A 27,156-nucleotide genomic window follows, 5' to 3' on the forward strand; every position below is an offset into this window, starting at 1 on the left:
TAGCTTCCCCTAATGTTAACTCTTGTATTACCACAGTATATTTATTTAAAAATCAAGAAACACTGGACCAAAATATGAGCAGTTGAGACTCTATGCTCTATTATTTAAAATATGGAAACAATCATCTTTGTATGAAAAAAAGAAATTAGCACTGCTATAAATAATTTTAATAACACTATAGACTGTATTGGATTTCACCAGTTTCTCCAGTGAATATCGTTTTTTGCTTCTAGGATCTCATATAGGATATAAGACTGAATTTAGTAATCGTGTCCCCTTAATCTCCTCCAATTTGTGAGAAGTCCTTGGTAGTCCCTTTCTTTAATGGCCCTGACACTTTTTACTGGTCAGGTATTGTATACAAACATCCTCAGTTTGGATTTGTTTGATGTTGTCTCATGATTAGACTGAAGTTATGGATTTGGGGGGAAAAATACCACATAAGAGATGTGTCTTTCTGGTCACACAGGTCAAATCAGGAAGCACATGGTATCAATATGATTTACTACTGGTGATGTCATTCTTGAACACCTGGTTAAGGTGGTGTCTGCCAGGTTTCTCTACTGTGAAGTTACTAATTTTTCCTTTCCATACTCTATTCATTAGAAGCAAATCACTATGACCTTATTTAAGTAATTAATTTTTAGATTCCAGAAATAGTCAAGAGAGAATCTGTTATAAAGAACTGATACACTGAGGTGCCTGCCTGGCTCAGCTGGCTAAGTGTCTGACTCTCGATTTTGGCTCACATCATGATTGCAGGATCAGGAGATCAGGGCCAGCATCGGGCTCCAAGCTCAGTGGGGAGACTGCTTGAGATTCTCTTTCTTTCTCTCTCTCTGTACCCTTCCCCCACTCGCACTCACTCCCTCAAATAAATAAATAAATAAAATCTTTAAAAGAAAAAAAGAATAGATACATTTAAGTAGACACTAAAACGTATAACAGAATCTACTTAAACTATTTTTAAAAACAAGACTGTTACCTTGAGTTGCTGAATAGTTCGCTGTTTCATATCTATTTCCTGCAAACACTGGTTTTTCTTTTTCTCCAGTTCATTAATTTTAATCCGCAGTAATTTCTCCTCATCACGCATTACAGAAACCTAAAAAGTAATGTTTATAAAACAAATTAAATATTTTTATAAATACTAAATTTTTGTTGACGTTTAAAATTCATGGCCAGTGGTTCAAAAATTTGTTATCTTTTAAAACCCATTAGAGTGCTCGCTTCGGCAGCACATATACTAAAACCCATTAGAGGGGTGCCCAGGTGGCTCAGTCAGTTAAACATCTGCCTTGAATCAAGTCATGATCCCAGAGTCCTAGGACTGAGCCCCACTTTGGGGCTTCTCCCTCTTCTTCCGCTCATATTCTCACTGTCTCACTATCTCTCTTCCTGTCTCTCTCCAATAAATAAATAAAATCTTTAAAAAAAAAAAAAACCTTTAGAAAAATTATAGATTCTAACATACTGTATGATATGACTTCAAATTATCAGGAAATTTCTTAATACACTAAAGGAGAATGCACATGAAAAGATCATTTTCTTCTAACGATATTTTAAGAATCTCAAACTCTGTAAGTGCTCTCAAAAAAAGAATCAACACAGCTCCTTGCAACAGCAAAACCATTATCACAAAGAAATCAATAAAGATACTCTAAGAGGAAAATACTGGCTCACTTTTCCAACAGTTATTGAGTAACGTGATCCAGTAAAACAAGAAATACTTTAAAAGCAAATAATGGCCCACAGAGGATGAAAATGGAACAGTTACAAGAACAAAAGTTATTCATGTATGTGAAGGTCAGTTGATCTTTTATTTTACTGGTAACCTCGTTCTACAAACTTGTTAGAGAAATCAAAAGCACTATGAACTAGTATGTAAATCTTCACAAAAAATATATATATAATCTACAAACATCTTTATGCCAATTTCATTTCCATCACATCAATTCTAGAGATTTATAAAATGAAGAAAATTAATTGAAAAAAGTTCTCCTTCATAAAGAGCCTGGAAATATACTTAATAATAATAGCTCTGAGTGGTTTGGTTTCAGGGAATTTTTACATTCCTTTTTAGACTTTCTGAAAGTTCCAAACTTACTACAATACATATTTCCTTTATAATCATACATTAAGACTATTTATTTAACTGCTTATTTTGTTTAAAAATGTGGGACTTGTAGTAACAAACACCAACCTTATCAATTTTACAGGTATAAACTGCCAACCAATAATAAATAAAGATCATGTGTTGCATCAATATGCACATAGGGACCACGTCAGTTTCCATCCTGGCTCTACCATTTACTAGCTAAGTGAACTTGAACAAGTTATACCTTACAATACATAATTAAAAACAATGCCTACCCCTAATATTTGTCTGAGAACGAAATGAAATATTATGTATAAACTCAGCATAACTGACCCAGAGTAAGCTATTAGTAGTAGTAGTAGTACTAGCATTGACATTACACATTATTTTGAAAAAGAGAAAACAATCTTTATAACGATTATTAGAATACTAGTAACATAACTGAAGAAGAGATACACTTATAAAAAGTGGGATGAAAAAAATCTCGAAGTTAAAAAGCAATCTTTATATATAGGTGATCCCATAAACAAAAATAAAAACATATAAGTATGTACAGTATTTACATACATTGTTAAGCACAATATATATATATCTCATTAGATAAATTAATCTAATACACTATGTTAAATACAACATAATATATGTATCTAAATAATTACTTTGTGTTTTCATGATCCAGAAGTGTGTTTTAGGGTGCCTGGGTGGCTCAGTCAGTTCAGCATCTGTCTTTGGCTCAGATCATGATCCTGGGGTCTTGGGATGGAGCCCCACATCAGGCTCCTTGCTCAGCAGGGAGTCTGCTTCTCCCTCTCCCTTTGCCCCTCTTCCCTCTCTCTCAAATAAATAAAATCCTTAAAATTATTTTTTAAATTTAAAAAAAGTGCGCTTTAGTGATCTAAAAGTGATCTAAAAGAACACTGACAAGAGCTGTTATATTTAAAAAGAAAAGAGAAACGTTTGGGAAGAAGGCTTTCATTTAAATCTACATTTGTTAAAAAATATTTCCAGGGGCGCCTGGGTTGTTCAGTCATTAAGCGTCTGCCTTTGGCTCAGGTCATGAGCCCCTGAGGGTTCTGGGATTGAGCCCCACATCAGGCTCTCTGCTCAGTAGGAAGCCTGCTTCTCCCTCCCTTTCTCTCTGCTCCTCCCCACTTGTGTTCCCTCTCTCATTCTGTCTCTGCCAAATAAATAAATAAAGTCTTTGAAAATTTTTTTTCCAAATAATATATACAATAAAAAGGTTTAATTAGAAAAAGTTATTATTTAATTGGAAAAAAGAGCTATTATTTAAGTAATTGGTTCCACTTGAGTCAAAGTCAATTATACCATGCCTGAAATGGTTACTGATAATCATGGTGCTCAGAAATAGTATCTTAAACCAGGGACTTTACATGTCTAGAAAGTAAACAATCCAAATCTTTTGAGTGACAAGTGCTTTCCCAAATTATGCCACATTGCTTTGAACTTACTGATTTGACTAAGAATTTTCCTATAACTAATTATAGTTTAAGTCATCTTTACTGTCTTACATTTCTAATCTGATCTAGTACTGAAATATTTGTCACATGACCTGGAAACCTTCTGTATGTAATTACAAGAAACATCACAGTATTTTGCATTGTAAAACAGGGGTACCTGGGTGGCTCAGTCGGTTAAGCGAATGCCTTTGGCTTAAGGTCATGATCCTGGGGTCCTAAGATTAAGCCCCAAATCTGGCTCCCTGCTCAGTGGGGAGTCAGCTTCTCCTTCTCCCTCTGCTTCTCCCCGCCCCCCAACTTGTGTTCTCTCTTTCTGTGAAATAAATAAATAAAATCTTTAAAATAAAAATAAAGGATCGCACAATTAAAAGAAAATATGAGGGTGGTGGGGTTATGGACATTGGGGAAGGTATGTGCTATGGTGAGTGATGTGAAGCGTGTAAACCTAGAGATTCACAGACTTGTACCCCTGGGGCTAATAATATGTTATATGTTAATAAAAAAAGAAAAAAATATTTTAAAAAAAAAGGAAGAAAGAAAATATAGGGGCACCTGGGTGGCTCAAATGGTTAAACATCTGCCTCTGGCTCAGGTCATGATATCTAGGTACTGGGATCAAGCCCCAAGTTGGGCTCTGAGCTCAGCAGGGTGTCTGTTTCTCCCTCTCCCTCTGTCTCTCCCCCTGCTTATGTTCTTTCTCTCTCTCAAATGAATAAAATCTTAAAAAAAAGAAAGAAAATATCAACAAATGATTTCATAGAGTAGAAACCAGAAGAGACAAATATCCAATAAAAACATGAATAGATGCTGTACTTCATTAAGTAATCAGAGGAATGCCATTTCAAATGACAATGATATACCCCTTCATATCCTCTGATCAAACAATTCCACCCCCGGAATATAAACTCTTGCACAAGTATACCCACAGGCATGTGTAAGAGAGGAATACAGTTTCTAAGAGCAAAAAAAGAAGAAAAAAGTCTGACTGGTCAACTGGCAAATAGATAAATAAATTGCACACACCCTTCACACAAGGGTGGAAGTAGTTATTACAACCATATATAAATGAACCTCAGGAATATGTGAAAAATAAAGAGTCTCAGAAAAATACAATATACTGCTTAGAAATAAAAAATAGGTATGACTTAAATTATATTTTTAGAAGATAAAAGATAAACACAAAACATTCAATGTAATAACTTCTATGGAGGTAGGAAACCTATAGGGATGGGACCCACAAGCATTTGCTGTATCAATTTCACAGACCTTACACATTAAATATTCTTTGTGACTAACTCAAAGTAATATTATATAATTCTTTAAAATTCTCTTAGTTTTTTAAAAAAAGAAATAAATAAAAATAATAAAACCGTTTCGGCTTTTAGAAAAAGTCTAACTACAAGACAAAATCAAGGAGTCAGAATAGGAAAATTAATAAATTTAAATTCATGAAAATCAAAAATTTGATCTAAACAAAAAGAACCTTACCAAGAAAAACAGCAATAAGGGCAGGGGTCTACAATTCATACTCTTAAAAAGATTAACTTCCTGAATATGTTATAGGATCCTATAACGCAAAACTAATTTAAAAACAGAATAAAAATCAATAACCCAAATTTAAGAAGCCCAAGATATGAATACACAGCTCACAGAAACACACACACACACACACACACACACACACACACAAATGGCTTTTAAACAAAATGATACTCACTCATAATTAGAAAAATGCAAACTGGAATTACAGTGACTTTTTTAAAACTAAAGTTTTTAAAATTAGAAACAGAATTATACTTTTTATTAAGATTTTATTTATTTGACAGAGAGGGAGAGCACAAGCAGGGGAAGCTGTAGTCAGAAGAAGAAGGAGAAGCAGGCCTCCCACAGAGCACGAAGCCAACACAGGGCTCATACCCAGTATCCCATAATCAAGACCCAAGCCAAAGGCTGATGCTTAACTGACTGAGCCACCCAGGCATCCACAGATATATACTCTTTATCTGTCAAATATAAAAAAAATATGATAAAATACTACTTTGTGGATAAGGGTGAAAGAAATACTCTTATTCTCATACATTACTTCTGGCATATAAATTGGCATAACAAGCATAATAAATACCAAATTACAATGTACCAACAAAATTCTACTTAAGAATGACTCGTAAATGTTCAAATAATTTTGCTACATAAGGTCAATCAGAAGAAGATGAAATCATCTGAATTGTCCAACAATCCAGGACCAATTAACATTTCTGTCATAATTTTGTGATCATTTTGTAGTCATAAAATTTTGTAGTCATAAAATAACTATGTTACCCTGATACGACAGCCAAGATGCACTACTAAGTGAAAAAACTAAGATTTACAACAGTGTTTACAGGATGCTTTCATTTTTTTTTAAACAAAGAGGAAAAAAAAAAGGATAGAAAGAGGAAGAAGTAAAGAAAAAGAAAATAACTGGTGTCATATGATGCCTTGAAGAGAAACTTGATCACTGGGACAGCTGGGAGGGAATTTTCTCACTGAATGCACATTTGTATATTTTGTATTTGGAATCAGTGATTGTATTTCCTATTTTCAAACTAAACTATGATAAAAACTTGTAACAACTATACTGCATACTCTTGTGAATATTATCTGCAAACAGAAGTCTGCTTTTTACTTTTGGTGGGGAACTGAACTGGGCAGTCCTTAATAGAGAAAAAGATTCTAGTACTACACGAGGCACATTTTTTTTTTTTGAAATTTATTGTTTTTTATTTTAATTACAGCAAAGCTAACAGAGTGTTATATTAGTTTCAGTGGTTCAACAATTCCACACATTACTCAGTGCTCATCATTAGTGATTAATGTGCTCTTAATCCCCACCACCTCTTTTACCCTTCCCCCAAGATCTCCCCCACATATTTTTTCCTAATGTTGGACATTCTTCACTTTAAGCTTTCTTTTGTGAAATAAGTGTTCTTCTCACTTAAAAAAAAAAAAATTGAGTTGATAAATGTTTTATTCTAAAATTAGTGTCAAAAAATGTGCTCTATAATGAAAACAATCTTTGTTATTTAAATTGGCCACACAACTTTTCAAATAACCTACCTCTTTCTGAACTTGCTCAATCTGTTTTTTGGCATCAGTGAGTTTCTCTTTCAGCTCAGCATAATCTTCTTCCTTCCTCTGAAGATCTGCTTTCAGAGTCTGTGTAAGGGCAGAGCTTGCAGATAGCTCCTCTTTCAACCTAAAGAACACAAATCATTTTTCTATAGTGACACACCACAAACCACACAGGATCATACATGTGAGCTAGTAACAACCTATAAAATTCTAAATTTTCAGAATCCCAGACTGTCCAATCAATGACTGAGTCCTTCATAGAAGATTTCATGTTATTTTATGAACAGATTTTTGCAATAACTTTTAGTTCCAAAGACTTAGTTGAACTAAGTTCAAGTTCTTTACTCTTTAAACACACTATGCTAGATTAAGTTATACCCACCTAAATAATTTAAAAGATAGAGGAAAACTGATAAAATAAACCCTTTGTACATTTTTAAATATTTTAATAACATTATCTTACTTTTCTGCTTTTTGCAAGTTGGTTTCCTTTTCTTCTTCCTTTAACTGAAGTGAATGCTTTGCATCTTGCAAATTACTTGTTAATTGTGAGATTTCTTCTTTCAACTTGACTTCCCTTTCACTTAAATCTCTGTTGTTTTTGACAGAATCCTGAAGATTTGCTTGAAATTCCTTTAGATTTTGTTCTAGCTCTAAGATGACAGATTCCTTTTCCAAAATTTCTTGTTTTAACTTGGCTGAATGATTGCATTCATCTTTTTGAGTTTCTAAAATTGCTTCAAGTTCTTTTATTCTCATCTTATAGCAAGTAACATCTTGTGTAAGTTCTGAAAGTGCTCTCTTCCCTTCAACTACATGTTGTACTTGATTATCAAGAGAAATATTTTTTTCTTGCAATTCTTGTTGCAGCTGCTGTATAAGATTTTCCTTTTCTTTTAGTAGGTCACCTTGATTTTTATTCTCCTTCTCCTCTGTTTTTAATCTATTGTTTTCAGCCATGCAACCTTTTAATTCTGCCTGTAACTTTTCAATTTGTTGTTCCAGTTCCTGGATCTGATGACTCTTTTTGGAAGAGACCTTTACAATTTCCTTGCATTCTTCCCAAATGGCCTCAATACTAGAATGGAAAGAACTTTCCCTACTGAGTTCTTGAGTATGATATTCTTTAACCTGCTTACTTACCAAATTATCATTCTCTAAAAGGTGTAACTGTGTATTTGGCAAATTATCCTCTTGAGAACCACTTGACAGATCCCTGAGATTGAGTAAATCTATGTTTGAGATCTGAGCAACTGAATCAAGCATTCGCAGTTCATCTATTTTTGCTTGCATTAATTTAATTTGGGAAACATTATTTGTGATGTTTTTCCTAGCGGTTTCTATCTCCTTTGACAATCTCACAATCTTTTCCTCTTGTTCTTGATTTATACCTCTCTGCACATGTAACTCAGAAATTGCATTATCATAATTTGACTGAATTTGTTGGACCTCTATACTTAAAGTAAAACTCTTTTTTTCAGAAAGAGAAAGTTCCTGCTGCAAACTAATAATCTTTTTATTTAATTCTGCTTTTTCTGCCTTTTCATTTTTAAGTTCATTTTCAGTGGAAAGTAAACATATTTTCAGCTCTTCATTATTTTCTTGTAAAATTCTAATGCCTTCCCTATCTTCTGAAATGCTCTTCTGCATTTCTTCACTTTTCTTTTCATCTTCAGTGATAGTTGGACTAGCATGAATAGATCCTTTAAAAATAAGAAAATTGCTATTAATCGGGTAAATCTTAAGAAAACCAAAAAGTTACCATATAAGCCAACATTTAAACATTAGAAAAAAAAACGGAAGCAAACTTCTAATGAAAAACAAAAGTAAGCCACTGAGTGAAAAAAAAAAAAAAACCCAGCTTGCAAAACACACCAATATAAGCCCATTAAAAACTATAGTTCCATTAATTAATGCAGAAAGAGCAAAAGAAGTACACCAAAACTGACGCAAACTACCCAATTTTTTTATAACTTTCAATATTCTTTCAATTATCTACTAATTATCTACTAATTAGTAGATAATTTCAATTATCTACTAATATTTGTTATTATTATAATGTGGGACAGAGGGAAGGAAATCACATGAGACACCCCAATGCAGACATTCCAAATCCTAAAGATAATTTAAAAGCACAACTGTATTACAGATCTACTAAATGAATGACTTGAAAACTGAGTACCTTGTATTTTCATAGCTAAAATTAGGGGGAAAATGGTTGAAATTCTGGAAACTCTCATGCAGCCTTACCCATCACTAGCTGTATAACTGTCAAACTCCTTAACCCTATGACCACTTCCTCAGGAAAACAAAAATAGTATCATCTGTCTCAGTTTCCATAGTATTTATGCAAAAACAAGCTTTATTAGTTCAGTTTTCATTCTTCGAATACAATCCACATTAGTTTCCTTCACCCAACCATCTAGATGCTACTGTACAGCTATAACTGTGGAATCCCAAGATCTCTTTTCTTTAATATGGACTAATTTTAAAAGCTCAGTGAATAAGGATTTATTATCTATAACTTACATTGTTATAGATAATAAAATTACATTGTCTCCTCTGCCTCAAAGAGTGCAGGGAAAACATGGCATTACCCTTGTGATAGAGCGTCACTTTCATCAAAGCTTGATGAGGAGTGTATTTCTGAAGCTTTTCTTATGTTTGTAGTTACATTTTCCTAATTTACTGCCTTGAGATTCATGATTTATTCTAAGTATTCCAGCTACTCTGAAATCTTAAAAATTTACACTATTTTTATAACAAACTTGCCCACTTACTCTTACATATTTTTTCTTTTTTTAATAATTTTCAGCCAATATATCCTTCTTCCCTCAGACTATCTCCTATCATCTTACAGTTATGGCAAGTCATCCCAAAGTGGAATGACTCTATCTTCTCCACTGGTTCAGACTTCTTAGAAATGGTTTTCTAGGGACGCCTGGGTGGCTCAGTTGGTTAAGCAGCTGCCTTCGGCTCAGGTCATGATCCCAGCGTCCTGGGATCAAGTCCCACATCAGGCTCCTTGCTCCGCAGGGAGCCTGCTTCTCCCTCTGACTCTGCCTTCCACTCTGTCTGCCTGTGCTCGCTCGCTCTCTGACAAATAAATAAATAAAATCTTTAAAAAAAAAAAAAAAAAAAGAAATGGTTTTCTAAGAAAACCATGCTCTTTATAAAAACAAGTTATAAAACTATCTGAACCATTCATCAGGAGAGAGAGAGAGAAAGGATCTAAGCAAGTTTAAAATGACAACAATCAGAAATTCAGAACTCACAAATAGATCCTATCTATCCTGAGTCAAGAGATTTGAGTCATGCATACCATATGGATACATATAGTCCAGTCCCTAAACCCTAGAGTGCATACAGAAAGCTCAGTGAAACTTTTGTGATCAAGTAATGTTCTTCTTTTAATTTTACCATATTCAAGAACTAGGATAATTACATAAGGTAAATCAAACTAATTTGTTTTGTACCTAATTTTTTTTTTTCAAACAATCACACTACTCTTTCAGAAAACTTTAAATTGTCTACAGCCATACCACCCTGAACGTGCCTTAACTCGTCTGATCTTGGAAGCTAAGCACAGTCGGGCCTGGTTAGTACTTGGATGGGAGAAAACTTTAAATGTTTTATATCCAAAGATTTATACAACATATTCGGGACAGCCTTCTTAGGAAAACATTAAAGTATTTGTCCAGCAATAGAGATGGGATAACTTTTAAGTATCCATTGTTAACTTATAAAAACTAAACACAAACAACAAGAATGCAGTTGACACTTTAATTCAGTATTTACACTACATTCAACCTATACTCTCCTGCTTGTATTCTGTTACAACAATTACAGTTTGATTGAAAAATCACAAGTAAGCAGACTATATTGTGTCTCCGGTTTGTCTCTTTTATTGCTATTTGAAGCCTTATTTCTTGGACTGTTCACATGGCTACCAGTTTTCCCAAACTACAGAAACAATGATCTCAAGCAAGCAAATTCACTTCCACGGGGAAATGGCTTTGCATTTCCATGAAGCATCAAGCATCCCATGAAACTATCAACCCCCTGATCTTATCCTAGTGGTTAAAGGAGTCAGAGATTTTATTCTAGACATTTTTTAGTATGAGGTAAAGGGGAGGAGGGTGGTTACAGCTACGATTTTCATAGGACACCTTATGTAATCCCTGTTGTCTCTAATAACATAAATAATTGAGAAATAGTCAAAGTGGTTGTGACTTTAAGAAGAAAAAAAGTCTTTTGTCGTGTTACCTAAACTTACTTAAATCTATCTGCATCAAAATTATTTATAGCTAACAACTATAGTTCTTAAGTATGCTTCTTCATGAATGGGTTACCTTTAGGATTAGTCCCACTGTGTGTTTCACTTGTTCCTGGCCACTTCTACTTCTTTTTTTTTTTTTTTTTTTAAGATTGATTTATTTATTTGACAGGCAGAGATCACAAGTAGGCAGACAGGCAGCCAGGGGGCGGGGGGGACAGGCTCCCCGCGGAGCAGAGAGCCCGATGCAGGGCTCGATCCCAGGACCCTGGGATCATGATCTGAGCTGAAGGCAGAGGCTTTAACCCACTGAGCCACCCAGATGCCCCACCACTTCTACTTCTTAGTGACCTACAGATCCTACATTCTCAGCTATTCTATGGCACTGACCAAAGTGAAAGGAGGAAAGGAGGAAAAAATCATAGCAAACTTGTCCTCCCAGTTGCAAAGAATAACAGAAGGCATATGCATATTATTCTCGATCTATTAGCTCACACAGCACTATACATCCCATAAACCATATATCTAATATTATCCTCTAAGGCATCTACTTTTGAAAACATTCACTTTACTGCAGCTCTATGAGGTGTTTATTAAGTTGATATACTACCCCACTGTTTTCATCGTTGACAACCCAGGAGGCAGGTGGTACTTATTTTACTTTACTAATAACAAAAGTAAGACTTAACTTACCCATTTTTCTCAGGATGAAGCAGCTAGGAAGGTTTCTAAAGCTACGTTTCTAAACCTCTTAGAAAGCCCTTACTCCCTGTATCACATTACAACAGTTTTCTAAAAGAGATAACAGGGATGCCTGGGTGGCTCAGTTAGTTATGCCACTGCCTTCGGCTCAGGTCATGATCCCAGGGTCCTGGGATGGAGCCCCACATCGGGCTTCCTGCTCAGTGCAGAGCTTGCTTCTCCCTCTCCCTCTGCCTGCTGCTCTGCCTACTTGTGCTCTCTATCTCTCTGTCAAATAAAGAAATCTTTAAAAAAAAAAAATTAAATTAAAAAAAGAGAGGTAACAAATAGCTTAGAGAGAACTTTAAAATTGATCCATCTTCCACATAAATAGGGACTTATACTATACAGTAAGCATGTACCTACTTTTTTAGTAATTCATTCACCTACTTCTTTAGTAATGTACCTACTTTTTTAGTAATTCCCTAATAAATGCAATAACTTGAGCACATACATCTTTCATAATGCTCAGCTTGAAGTCTTACTGGCAAATGTCTTTTCATAGACAGAATAAACAATGTGGGGAGATTTGGGCATAAGAAAATACTATAATTATGAAAATAGAAGTGATGTTTTAACTACCATAGACATAGAAGTTAAAAGAATCATACGTATGCAAAATGTGATAAAAACACAGTATCTAAAAATATTTTATTAAAATAAAGGACAGCTATAAATACATATACCCATACTCCAGGTAGTCTATAACATGTTAGCAAAAAATCAGTGACATATACATTTTCTTGGTTTTTTTTTTAATAAAAATTTCCTTCTATTTACAACTTTTCCCATTACCAGCTTAGGAACTAACTTTCTGAAAGCCCTCCTAATGGCAAGTTAAGTAGTACCTTTCTTTGCTGGTGGCTCTTCTAGTTGAAGTTCATTTTTATTTATTCTTTTTCTTCCCAAATCAGTTTTGGTTTTGTTGTCCTCAGGCACTTCAGTGGTTTCATCAGAAGCCGATTTATTGTTTATTATTAAAGAAAATGTACCATCCTTATGCTAAAATAAATAAAGATTAGTTGGCATATACAAAGCTGTAAGAAACAAAAGCTATAGGAATTATGTTTCAGTAGTGTAGCGTAAAAATTTTATTTTCAAATTTGTTGAAACATTTTCTAAATTATTTCTTAAGTCTCACCCTAAATAACTGATGGCTCTGGCAAGAGAATAATATTAACTAACTTGTACATTCAGTAAGGAAAACAAAAACACTTATCTTAAAGTCAGTTAAGCATATAACTTTATCCTGATACCTACAAGCAAATTCATTGTTAATGGGCTAGATATTATTACTGAAAAACCCTAAAATACTTACCCCAGTCACATTCAAAATGTGTTTTGAAAAGAAAAATACAAAACACTATGACAAAATTGTTTTATATACTTGACCTTAAAATCTTGAGGTTCCACTCTAGAAACTCAACAACTGTTTTGTTACCAAAGCCTCTGAAAGATAGGCAGCATTTTTTTATACTTTAACAACTCCCAGAAAAATAATTTTTGGCCTTAGCTTTAAATATAGCTTTAAATATATAGCCTATATATATTTAAAGATATACAGTCTACAGACAGCCTTAAAACTGAGCCTCTTATTTATCTAAACAATAAAAATCACTTAGACTTCTATTTTTTTAAAGCAAATATTATGCCTCCCTAAAAGGCTAGCAGAAAAGGATACTATATACTGTTATCTGGGAAAAGGAAGGGTAAAACTCAGCAGTTAAGGACTAGTTTATAAAATGATCAAAGGTATAGTAAAGTCAGAGTTTTTTTTTAAATGCAAAGATTATTTAAATCCCTTCTGCTGGTAGCAAACCATTTCTAGGGATTAAAAAAAAGTGCATGAAAAACAAAAAGTCATTTTCCATCATAAAATCAAACATTTTATTCAGGAGATTAGATGCCTTTTTTAATTATAAATTAATGAGGTTTTTTAAAGCAGTTTTTTTAGATAAGAGGGTCTCATGATGAAAAACCGCTATTCTCACAATTAGTCCCCTGGTAGCACTGAGAAATAACAAAATCCTGGAATAGAAAGATCACACCTGTGACAGAGCCTAAGAGTTTTCAAACACTGCATGACAGGTCAAGTTGTCTCTTCCCTCACTCTTGGGAAATGATCTGATCATTTTTTCCCTCCTTCAAGTTACACAACTTCTCCAAAAAAAAATCTATCCTCCATAACTGTTTTTTTTCTTTAAAGATTTTATTTATTTTATTTGACAGACAGAGATTACAAGTAGGCAGAGAGGCAGGCAGAGAGAGAGAGGAAAAAGCAGGTTCCCCGCTGAGCAGAAAGCCTTATGGGATCATGACCTGAGCTGAAGGCAGAGGCTTTAACCCACTGAGCCACCCAGGCGCCCTGATATTTTTTTTTTAAGATTTTTTATTTATTTATTTGACAGACGAGTAGGCAGAGAGGTAGGCAGAGAGAGAGGAGGAAGCAGGCTCCCCGCTGAGCAGAGAGCCCAATGCGGGGCTCGATCCCAGGACCCTGGGATCATGACCCAAGCTGAAGGGAGAGGCTTTAACTTACTGAGCCACCCAGGGGCCCCTACACAACTGTTACTGAAAGGAGTCTTTTCTGCCCCTAGAGTATGTGTGGATATTAAATGATCAAGAACTACCATTCAAAATAAAGTTTATCATTAGGAAGAGTCTGCTTTCAACACAAGTTTTGGAACAGTGACCTAGATCAACAATTAAATAGCACATCAGGTTAAGTTCCAAATTACTTCACATTTGTTTACGTATTTACGTGAAAAATTTCACATACTATTTAAACCTAGCTGGTAACAGAATCTACAACCAATCTAAAAAATCTATTTATAGGCTAGGACTATTAAAATAGGAACATTGCTAAGTTGGTTTTTTTTTTAAGATTTTATTTATTTATTTGACAGAGAAAGACACAGTGAGAGAGGGAACACAAGAAGGGTAGGGGGAAAGGGAGAAGAAGGCTTCCCTCGGAGCAGGAAGCCCGATGTGGGACTCGATCCCAGGACTCTGGGATCATGACCTGAGCCAAAGGCAGACACCCAACAACTGAGCCATCCAGGTGCCCAAACACTGCTATTTTAAATTGTTTATTTACTATTACTTAAACATGACTAACACACTGCGGTATATAAACATCCTATAGAAATAAATAGAATTCCAGCTTAAATTTCCAATAATTTTCTTCAAAGAAGTAGTTGCCAGAGTGATGTCTCTGGCTTTTTTTTCTTGTTTTTATTTTCCTTCATCAAACCAAACAAGACTAACAATCCAAATCAAGTGATCAGAGCAAAACCATGTGCTGAATAGCCAAACAAAAGTGCTAAGAGTCCGAAGGCCCAGCAGTTCATACTATAAAAAGTCAAGCTCCCAGTCCCAAAAGGTCTTATCTCCCCTTATTTCACAAGTCAATATCCTCTCTTAATTTCTACCGCCACCATCCAATTACCCGTAATCAGAGGCCTCATCAACCATCACCTGACTCTTCCAAAGAGGCTTTTCTGGTCTCTATGCCTCCAGTCTAACTCCATCTCAATCCCATCCTCCAAATTTCCAAATACATCAAACTCAAAATAAAAAATCAGCTTTACTACTCTTCTCCTTAAAATTAATGACTTCTCATTGCCCATCGAATAAAACTCAAACTCTTTAATGCAGAATTTAAAAACTTCAACCACCTTACCCCAACCCACTGCTTCCTGTCTCACTTCTCACCTCTCCTTGCTTCAAACTTTTTCTTGAACAATGCTTTCCTACACTGACTGAAAGATTTCCCATTTCTAGGACTTTGAGCATTCTGAATCCTAAACCTGGAAGGCCAGCCTATTTTCTTGTCCCTCCCAGGTATGGACTGCCCCTTCCCCATACTTTCAACTGACCGAATTTTAATCATCCTTCATGGCTCAACTTAATCATTGTCATCTCCAGAAAGTATTCCCTAAACCTCCACCTATTCTCAGCTTCCTATATATACTGACTACCACTGCACATTTCATTGTAATTCTGTTTACGCACGCGGTTTCTCTCCTACTGAGGAGTCATTAAAGGGACTAGTTTTTAGTTATCTATATAATTCTCAAAATCTAACAGTACCCGGGACACAGCAGACATTCAATAAGTGTTTTTGTTGTTGTTGTTATTGTTGTTTTGACTGAAATAAATCATTTTATGCTTCTCATCCTTGCTCTTCTCCTTACTATAAGGGTGTCTCTCCCAGTTCAGGTACCAAAAAAAAAAAGTCAGACAGACTGAATAATGCTTCTAAAGAATACCAAAATGGAGGTCTGCTATCAGAGATTAGACCGAAGGTAAGCTATTCTAGAATGCTTCTTATTTACTCCTATAATATCAAAAGCCCACCTAATGCTCAGATGATTATGAGAATACTGGTGAATACTGGACCCTGACTTTAAAGAGAGAAAGGATAGTCAATAGCACTTTTTACAAGATGTCAATCTTGCCTCATCTGGAAGAAAAGACATACTTTTTTATGTATGAGAGGTTTGGCTATTGGTTTACTCAGCCTATTATGTTATATATATATATTCTGCCTTCTTTAATTCAAACAATAATATAAAGGAGTTTACAATAAAAAAACATAAAGGAAAACCAAAACCATTGTTTAAAAAAAAAAAAAAGGATTAAAAGGCAGGCTGATTATGCTAAACTGACTAAATATGAAATTACCTAAGCTTGTACTTCTAAAACCCTTAAACATTACATGGCATAATATATGATGCAATTTTTAAAATAAAATATCCTTGCCATTAAGCATATGAACATTAGCAAAAAAAAATGCATTTAATAAGAATAACCCTCTAACCAGGGCGCCTGGGTGGCTCAGTGGGTTAAGCCGCTGCCTTCGGCTCGGTCATGATCTCAGGGTCCTGGGATCGAGTCCCACATCAGGCTCTCTGCTTGGCGGGGAGCCTGCTTCCTCCTCTCTCTCTCTGCCTACTTGTAATCTCTCTCTGTCAAATAAATAAATAAAATCTTAAAAAAAAAAAAAAAGATTTAAATTAAAAAAAAAAAAAAGAATAACCCTCTAACCAAAAAAAACCCCTAACTCCACTGAATTTCATTTATAGTTCTATATAAAGACATAGAAATACAGATAGATACAGTGATAGAAACAAAGAGAGACAGAAATCTTTATGACCTCCAGATATCTGATCCTTTAGCCCAAAGCTCCCCTTCCAACTAGCTAAGGCTTAGACTTCCAAGAGCAACATATTCTTTTCTTTCACATATGTAAAGCACTTGCCAGAATAGTTCATGGGATATTATGTTCAAAGAGGTCAAATGCCCTTTTGCATGTTCTCAAAAACTCAGATTTGCACAATGGTAAACTAAATTCAACACCAAAACAAGCAATTCAACATTCTTAGTAAATTAATCTTAGCTAAATAAGTTATTTTAAATTACTTTATTTTGAACTAAAACATAGACTTTTTAATGTAATTTGTAAGGCAGACAAAGTTAAATTCTTATACTGCTTGCAAATGTGTTTTCTGTATGAAATTTCACATTTTGAAATTTGTTGTTTGTATCCTCTTTTTGATCAATTTTATCTACCAACTCCTGAATTCTTTGATTCTGCATAAGTATTTTCTTTGGAAAGAAGAAAAATAGCAATGTTTAATAAATATATTTTAGGATAGATAAAATGCAAGTCTGGTGCAATTTTAGAATTCCTTCACCTTTTAAGACTAAGTAAAAATATCTGTATGCATAGTATGACCTTATTTATGTTTATTTCAGTAACATATGTTTATTTCAATAAAGGAAAGAAAAGCAATATAACATAGTGGGTAAGAGGAATCTGGAATCAGACTATCCAGGAATGAATCCTAAACTTTTCTACCTTCTGAAGCTGTATGGCCCTGGGCAAGTTATTTTAGGTCTCTGTAAAAATAAAAAATAGTAACAGTATCTACATCATAAAGTTGTTCTGAGATCTAAAAGAGTTAATATATGTAGAACATTTTAGAGGATACATAGTTAAGTGTTCTATAAAAATAAATACATATGGGGTGCCTGGATGGCTCAGTCAGTTAAGCATCTCATTTCAGCTCAGGTCATGATCTCAGGGTCTTGGAATCAAGCCCCGTGGGAGGTTCTGCATTCAGTGGGGAGTTTGAGATTCTCTCTCTCTCTCGCTCTCCCTCTGCCCCTCACCCCTGCTCCAGTGCACTCTATATCTTAAATAAATAAATAAAATCTTTCAAATAAATAAATAAGGTAAACATCTAAAAACAAGCTATCAACCAACTTGGTTTTCTCTCTTATTTTCATTCAGGAGGAAGATTATGGGGGGGCTTTCTTATCTTCTATTTTACATAGAAAAAAGATGTATGTATATGTTCTCTATATATAAATAAAATATCTTCTGGAAAGACTGAAGAAGCTTTCCAGGGGCTATCATTGGAAACTTATAATTTTCAATCTTCTATCAATTATTACTTTTTCTTTAATTATTTTAAAAATAAAAGTACCTTGTCATAATTCATGTTCCTTCAATTACTTATTAAGTTCCTTATAAAGACAAAATAAAACTGGAAGTATTACCTTATTAGATTTCTCAAGCTCTTGAACCAACGAATTTAAATTAATTTCTGATTCTGAAAAAATAAGAATATTGAAAATAAATAAGCATCTAAAACATATATCACTGAATAATCACAAAACATGTATTACATTTGGGAAAAATGATTTTGACAGGCCTAGAAGCACAGCATTCACCTACTAATTCTACCCCCAGAGGGCAATGTTTCTGAAAAGCCACATTCAACATCCCATGCAGAGTAAAAATGAATGACATACACTAAATTATAAAAAATTTCTGGTATAATTTCAGAGAAGAGAGAAAAATAGTACCTTTCTAGTCCACTTAATTATGTAGAAACACCACTTACATGCTATTTTCTAACAACTTTTTTTTCACAAAGAAAAGGGCAGAATATTTAATCTAACACTTAAAAATCAGGTATGACATTATAAATATATATGTAAATTTAAAAAAATACACACACACACACACACACACACACACACAAATATATAGCTCAGAGCTGGCATGGAGTACCAGCAAACTTAAGAGCACTCCAGAGGAGTTACTTTATCCCAAACTTATAAGCCCAGAGCAGAATATACTACACTATGACAATTCATAAAAAATACAGAATAAAATTCACAGCATTACAATTTCCTGTAAGATTTCTTTATTTGCTCATAAAACTAATGCTTAGTTTGATGGTTGTTGTTCTTTAGTTTTGTTTTGCTTTTTTTGAGAAGTACATTTTCTACTAATATTAGTCTGAAAGTAAATAAAGGCAAAAAAAGGTTTTAATAGTAAAGTACTACAAAGCCACTAAAATGTTAAATTTTAATTAAATGTTATCTAGATCAAAGAATCTTCTAGTCACTTAGTAAATAAGCTACATAAATCTCTTATACTCACCAACTATCTTTGTATACATTTGTAACATCTAATATGGTAAGATACTTCTACTTACCATTTTCTCTCTTTTTTAACTCTTCCTGGGTTTTGATTAATTCTTCTTTGGTTTTAGTTAATTCAGCCTTAACTTGATTAAATTTTATTTCTAAACAAGCAATAGCTTCCTGGGGGTCAGCAAGAGATGCAATATATAAGTGAGCAATTTCAGCCTGTTTCTTAATATCAGTGACATCATCTTGAAGAGAATCAATAATATCTTCAATTCCTACATGATTATGTGCTTCCTAAAAATAGCAAAAACCACATGCCTATTGTTAACAGTGGCTTTCACTCTTACAATGTGGCACTATCTGATTTAGACAGTTTTAACATGTAGCAAAAAATTCACAACTTAAAATGTTTTCCAATAATGTATATTAAAGTATCTCCAATTATGAAAAAGCTGTGTTCCATTATGCATTTTCTGTTTTATGGAATGGGAGACATAGTTCCACTCTTTAAAAAAAAGTCATAAGCTAGAAGTCATTATAGAACAATTATGACATCAGTTCAGGTATAGTTTCACTTGTAAGTCTCCTAATTCTCTGTTGGGACAGTTGAGGAAACAAACCTCCATTATCACAACTCAGTCCAAGAGCCAAACCATGTTTGGGACATTAAAAAAAAAAAAAAAAAAAAAATCAAACAATGCCCAAAAGACATCAATTTCAGTGGAAGCAACAGAAAAAGATAATTTTTCCTCAACAGCAGGGAATGGTCAGTCAGCCAGCAAGAGCAATTCTTTTTATATATAATGCTTTTGCTTTCATCACAGCAAAATATTCTGAAAATTCTAAAGTATTTTAATGTTTTTTCATTATTGATGTGGTACACTACATGCTGGCACCAAAAACATCACTGGACTTAACATTTCAGTTAACATACTTTGGTTTCAGCTTTCATGGCACAATCTTGATTTGCTGATTCTTCTTGAGTGTCACATTTACCAACCAAATCCTTGAAGATAGCCAAACGACATTCAGCATTTTCTTCAAGTATCTCTCGTTCCTGAAGGAGAGTTTCCCTTCATAACACAAATTAATCCCATTAAGAAAAAGCAACACTTTTTGAATTTTTTAAAATTTTTTTAAATTTCCAAGATTAAGGACACATGCTGTTTACTGCAGCATTATTTATAATAGCCAAACTACAGAAGCAGCCCAAGGGTCTATCAATAGACAAATGCATAAAAATGTGGTATACACACACACACACACACACACCACAATGGAATATTATTTAGCCATAAGAAGGAATGAAATACTGCCATTTACAACAGAATGGATGGAGTTAAAGATTTTAACACTAAGCAAAACAAGTCTAAGAAAGACAAATACTATATGATCTCACTAGTATGTGAAATTTAAGAAACAAAACAAATGAACAAAGGGAAAAAAGAGAGACAAACCAAGAAACAGACTCTTAACCACAGAGAACAAACTTAAGGTTATCAGGGTAAGTGTGTAGGGGGATGGGTCATATGGGTGATGGGGATTAAAGAGTACACTTACCATGATGAAAAAAATAAATAAAATAATAATAATAAATTTCTAAGATTAAGAACATTAAAAACTAAAAGCAGATTCTAAATCATTCATGTACAACTCTGAAACACTGTAAGGATTAGCAAGTTACTTTCAAGCCCGCAGAAAGGTCAGAATTCAGAAGCCACTTAATATAAATAAATAACTTTTTTAAAATTCTGAACAAATAAAATTCTCAATTTTTACTAGGACATAAAGAAATAACTTACTTAAAGTCAGCTTCCCGTTGAGCTAAATATTGAGTAAACTCCTGTGTAACTTCATCACGAATTTTAAATTCCAGTGTTAACTTTTCTTTTCTTTCATTTATCAGTTTTTTTTTCAAGTCTTCTATTAAATCTAATAGTTTCTAAAACATAAATATTAAAATCCTAAGAATAAATATATCCCAAAAGAAATACTACAGTCTGAGCATTCAAAAATAACTCTTCATTTAGTGACCACAATTATGCATTCTTTCAATAATGGTAGTATTCTCACTGAAAATATTGCAGAAATTCATTACTCTGAAATATCAAGTGGACCTCTCTGTATTTTAAAAATATACTTACAGTAACTCAAATGTATTACCATGAGGCTACACAAAGAAAGGGAAAAAAAGGAAAAAAAAAATCTAAAAATCTATTATCTACCAGAAACTACTCTGAAGAGTTCATATTTGATGCTTTTCAATCCATACAACCTCTGTGAGGTTGGTAGCAGCATCCATATTTCAAAGGTGAAGAAAGTAAAGAACAGGTCTGTGGAAAGTGCTGAAGGTTGGATTATAAATTAGTCAAGATCTAAAGCCTAAGTGTTACATAGAGAAGTTACTAAGAATCCCAAAACACTTTCCAAAATGGAAAAAAGAGATGTAACATAAACTTATCTTACTAGGCTTTTATAAATATCCAAATGTAAGCAACAACTCTAAGACTTTGGAAAATGCATACATAATCATATAATAAGGACAATGGATAAATAAATCAATTAACACTTAACCTGGCCAATACAGATCTATGACAAAATAAATTAGAGTATCAGATAATAGCCTCATATTCCTTAAGATTTCTATTTAAAGTTTCTCAATAATAAATTAATCAGTAAACTCTCTCAAAGCTACAGATCTTTCAGTGTCTCAATTTTATATCTGAAAATATTTTTTATAGATATTTTGACTTTTTAATTCTCCCATGAAACTATACCAAGTAAATACTTATATAACAGGACCCAGTGTTTTGGCTGTGAAAATTGTTATCAGAGTATTGTTTTGTAGTAGCGATTATATTTAATTAAGGAAAAGTGAAACCTAATTGAAAAGTCAAACATAAAAAGATTGGTTCAATTATGGTGCAATCACAAAGAAACCTACTGTAATGAACAATAATGACATACTATTAATTCATACTTTGCACAATCTTGCACAATTTGCACTTTCAAGTGAAGAAAATCAGCATACAAAAGTGTAATGTGCAGTAAAAAACCTTTAACATGACTGGTATGTAAAGAGATTTTTATATTTAGTTTCCCTCTTTTTCTTTTTCCAGACTCCACCATGATTAAATAATACTTTTATAATTTCAAACAACCACATTTTCCCACTGTTTAAAACAATAAGCTGTAATGAAATCTGAGCTGAGATCAAGAGTAAGAAGCTTAACTGAGTGAGCCACTTAGGTGTCACTATTTTTTTAGCAGCAATATCCACAATAGCCAAGCTATAGAAAGAACCCAGACGGCCATCAAGAGAGAATGGATAAATAAGACACACACACACACACACACACACACACACACACACAGGAATACTGCGCTCAGCCATCAAAAAAATGAAATCTTGCCATTTGCAACAATGTGGATATAACAACAGGGTATTATGCTAAGTGAAATCAGAGAAAGTTAATCATCATATCATCTCACTCATATGTGGAATTTAAGAAACAAAAAGGTATCATAGGGGAAGGGAATGAAAAATAAAACAAGATGAAATCAGAGAGGGAGACAAACCATAAGAGACTCTTCAACATAGGAAACAAACTGTAGGTTGCTGGAAGCAGGGTGGTGGAGTAACTGCATGGTGGACATTAAGGCATGTGATGTAATGAACACTGGGTATTCTACCTCTGAAACTAACAATACACTATATGTTTAATAAATTGAATTTAAATTTTAAAAAATATAATAAAATAATAAACTATAATGACTAAAGAAGAAATGCAGGAGACCTAGAGAAATATGCATGAATGTGGGAATAGCTTGGGAAATCGCCTTATTTTAATAATTCTCAACAATTCATGTTTTATCATTATTAGCGCATGATAAAGTTTTTGCTAAAAAAAAAAATCTGGTCTTTCTGGCTAAATGAACCATAAGTATCAATATGCCAATATCTATGTATCTCATAATGATTTTTAATGCAAATTAAAATGCTAATAATATAAAGCAAGCAGTCTAATCAGTTTCATTTTTAAAAGTTAAATATTATAGGGGCGCCTGGGTGGCTCAGTGGGTTAAAGCCTCTGCCATCGGCTCAGGTCATGACCGCAGGGTCCTGGGATCGAGCCTCACATCATGCTCTCTGCTCAGCAGGGAGCCTGCTTCTTCCTCTCTGCCTGCCTCTCTGCCTACTTGTGATCTCTGTCTGTCAAAAAAATAAAAATTAAAATAAAATAAAAGTTAAATATTATAATACACTTTGATGTAATTTTTATTTTATCAATGCTATAGGGAGATATGCACTTATACGATATAATCAATTATAAACTGTAGCATTAGTTACCTCTGGTAAATTCAGAAATTTTACTAACATTTCAACTTTAATCAACATCACATATAAACTTCAGCTTTGAGAAAATTACTACAAACTAAACTAGGCCTACTGATCGCTCCTTTTATCACTGAGGTAAAGCATTACATTACAGAGGTCCGCAGTAAGCAAGATCCCATCACAGTGAACAGATAGATTGGGACAGCATCTGAAGCTTTCATTCGCATTTCCAAACAACACATGTGCAATAATGGTCTTCAGGGACATTGAACTAAATTATTAAAACAAGAATATTTAAACCAATATATCATCCATCTACTTTGACTTCTACAGTCCAAGGGTACTAGGACGTGAGATTTGTCAACACTTATATTTTATTTTACTTTTTTTCAAGATTTTGTTTATTTATTCGGCAGAGATCACAAGTAGGCAGAGAAGCAGTCAGAGAGAGAAAAGGAAGCAGGCTCCCTGCTGAGCAGAGAGCCCAATGCAGGGCTCGATCCCAGGACCCTGGGATCATGACCTGAGCAGAGGCTTTAACCCACTGAGCCACCCAAGTGCCCCTTGTCAACACTTTTAAAGCACACCCATGAGCATATGGTTATCAGGGTACCTAGGACAATGGTTAAGAAGACTCCATATATACAGATGTAGTTATGGCCAATTAATGAGGGGAACCAGTAATATGAACATGACCTAAATCTCAGATTAATACAATGTAAATAAATGTGTGAACTGTATCTGAACAGAGGCTAAAATTACCACCATTCAATCTTATTTATTTACCATAAATATATAGACGAACAACCAATTCCTGTTTTTGAAGAAAGACTAATTGGTACTAGGTGGCCATTTTGAGTGCTTGTACTTAAGACTGCAAACTAAGTTTGGTGCAGTATGCCAGAATCATTGTGTGAAAGGATACTGCAGAAGAAGGCATCCATATGGTCTCAAAAGTATCATCACACAGGTGATACAATTTCACAATGAAAAGAGATCTGAAACACAATACCTTAACCAAATGAGCAAAACCTAGCATCAACAAGAATGGGGAAATCAAGTATCCTGTGTCTCCATATAGGATGCAATATGAAACTCACAACGTGACCTAGATAATAGTGTAATACCTGAATCATGAAGAAAAATCAGAGAAATCCAGATTGGGGGTGTTCTACAAGACAACTAGCCTTAACTTCTCAAAAAATATCTTTGTGGGATTACAAATAACTAAAGAAACATAAGAAACATGACAATCAAAAGCAATTTTTTAACTTCAGTTGTAGATCAAAAACAAAGTGCCTATAAAGGACATAGTAGAATCACTGAAGAAATCTCACTATGGACAGTATAACAGATTATTCTATCAATGTTAAATTGCTTGGGTGTGAAAATGGTCTTGTGATCATAAGGATTATGTCTACAGTATTAGGAAACACAGTGAAGTAGTGGTAAGGTATCATTCATTATGTCTATATCTCATTTTCAAATGGTACAGGCAAAAAATGTGTATTCACAAACATATAAAGAATTGAACATGGTATAATGTTAACTAAAAATCCAATGAGTTTTCACTGTACTAGTCTTTCTGTGGGTTTAAAATTTTTCAAATTATAGGAGCACCTGGCTGGCTCACTTGGTACAGTTTGCAACTCTTGATCATGGAGTTGTGAGTTCAAGTCCCATGTTGAAAAGATTACTTAAAAATAAAATCTTTAGGGGCGCCTGGCTGGCTCAGTGGGTTAAGCCTCTGCCTTCAGCTCAGGTCATGATCTCAGGGTCCTGGGATGGAGTCCCGCATCAGGCTCTCTGCTCAGCGGGGAGCCTGCTTCCCCCTCTCTCTCTGCCTGCCTCTCTACCTACTTGTGATCTCTCTCTCTCTGTCAAATAAATAAATAAAATTTAAAATAAATAAATAAAATCTTTAAAAAATTATTTTCTTTCAAAATATAAAGCTGAGATATATAAAAAATTTAGCACATTGCTGAAAAAAATTAGAAGACAGGGAGATTTAAGTATTATTAAAACTAACTTCACAATAATAATAAGCCAAGCTTAGAAATACAAGTTCTTAATACATACTCTCTTCTCCTCGTAGCTAATGAAAGCCTTATCTTCCTCCAGTGTTTTATCTAGATCTTCATCAGTAAGATCAGTTTCCATACTTTGGTTTTCTTCACCTTTTTCTAAATCCTCAATTATATCTTCATCTTCCACCACATCTTCTAGACCACTTTCCCATGAAATTGTGGATCTTTTTACATTTAATATTTTATTAACTGAATTATTAATGTCTAATAATACATCTTGAGACTTGACAGGTCCAAATGATTTCTCTTGTGAAGAATTTAAAGTGTCTGGAACACAAACCTGTTAAAATATCCAATGTGACTTTTAAAACAGAAAAGGAAAAACTGTCGACGAAAAAATAATTTCATAAATTTAAGTCAAATGACAATTCTAGCATTTAAAAAAGACCTATGCAAACAAACATACAGAAGGGCTCCTAGCAGAAGGGCTTCCTGATTAGACAGTGAATTAGATGGGTGGTGGAGCAGTCAATCCATTACAAGAATACTCATAATTTGGGGGTGCCTGGGTGGCTCCCTTGGCTTAGCATCCAACTCTCAAGTTTCAGCTCAGGTCATGATCTTAGGGTTGTGGGATCGAGCCCCATGTTGGGCTCGACATTCAGCTCAGAGTCAGTTTGGGTTTCTCTCTCCCTGTCTCTCTGCTCCTCTCCCTCCCATGCTTTCTTTCGCTCTCCCCCGCACTGTCATTTTCTAAAATAAATAAATCTTTAAGAAAAAATAATAACACAAGGGATAACTTTCAATCTTATCACATGTCCTCTTACTTGGTCAAACATTTACATTTTTAATCTTCAATTATTTCCTAGGTTTACAGTTTTAAGTGCAAAATGTATTAGCCATGCTGAGAAAAAATGGTTCACATTCTAATAAGAGACTTAATAAATTCTGCAGAAATTTGAATATATTTACTTTTTGTGCAATGGCTGAGAATTTCAACACATTGAGCGTTTCATCATAGGCAAAATAACATTGGCTGATGTTGACAATCATGCATATTTTCCCTTTACCATTAAAAAAACTTTGAAAATAGTGGGTCAGTTTGCTTTCCCGGAAAGGCACGTGCTGTTGAAACCTATGGAAAAATTTTTCAAAAAACTCTAAGTTAAAACAAATCTCATGAAGTAAGAATGCTAATAAATTTTACAAAGAAATAATTGATCTAGCTATCACGGACTTCTAGGTTAGTGACTAGCATATAAAACAGAAAAGTCATTTTGTTTATTCCTACTATTGTCTTTAAATACTGCTGATAATAATACCAACAATAACAATACCTCACAAGACAAAATGTTAAGAAAATCAAATTGAAGTGGGTTGTGTTTTCTAATGTTAAGAAATTTTACAATATATGCCATGAAACACCTTTACTAAAAATGATAAAGGTTAATTACAACTCATTCAGCTTAAAATGCTAATTAATGCAGAAATCTATTACATCTAGAAGAACAAAATGATTAGTAAGAATAAAGTGGTTATAGATGCTAAGCCAGGATCATGAGAGGCTTATTATCTCTAGTGTCTATTGACATATACTTGCGATGGAAAATATTATGTTTACTTGATGAGCCAATGGC

General features: G+C 33.9%; 1 protein-coding gene across 10 annotated transcripts in view; it reads right to left on the minus strand.

The window, feature by feature from the left end:
• Nucleotides 1-27,156, minus strand: part of KIF20B (kinesin family member 20B) — a 67,356-nt gene that overhangs the window by 23,811 nt on the left and 16,389 nt on the right. For 7 of the 10 annotated variants that reach the window (XM_059169495.1, XM_059169496.1, XM_059169499.1 and 4 more), the window contains 10 exons: nucleotides 26,492-26,654; nucleotides 25,572-25,859; nucleotides 20,956-21,095; nucleotides 20,088-20,226; nucleotides 19,219-19,447; nucleotides 18,272-18,324; nucleotides 12,553-12,706; nucleotides 7,151-8,390; nucleotides 6,673-6,811; nucleotides 986-1,105 (listed from right to left, as the gene is read on the minus strand). In XM_059169495.1, the coding sequence (XP_059025478.1) occupies nucleotides 986-1,105; nucleotides 6,673-6,811; nucleotides 7,151-8,390; nucleotides 12,553-12,706; nucleotides 18,272-18,324; nucleotides 19,219-19,447; nucleotides 20,088-20,226; nucleotides 20,956-21,095; nucleotides 25,572-25,859; nucleotides 26,492-26,654 (2,665 nt within the window). The remainder of the gene's footprint in view (nucleotides 1-985; nucleotides 1,106-6,672; nucleotides 6,812-7,150; nucleotides 8,391-12,552; nucleotides 12,707-18,271; nucleotides 18,325-19,218; nucleotides 19,448-20,087; nucleotides 20,227-20,955; nucleotides 21,096-25,571; nucleotides 25,860-26,491; nucleotides 26,655-27,156) is intronic. The other 3 variants (XM_059169501.1, XM_059169498.1, XM_059169500.1) reach the window with 2 other exon arrangements.

The sequence above is a fragment of the Mustela lutreola genome, chromosome 4 (assembly GCF_030435805.1).
Source record: "Mustela lutreola isolate mMusLut2 chromosome 4, mMusLut2.pri, whole genome shotgun sequence".
Taxonomy (NCBI): Eukaryota; Metazoa; Chordata; class Mammalia; order Carnivora; family Mustelidae; genus Mustela; species Mustela lutreola.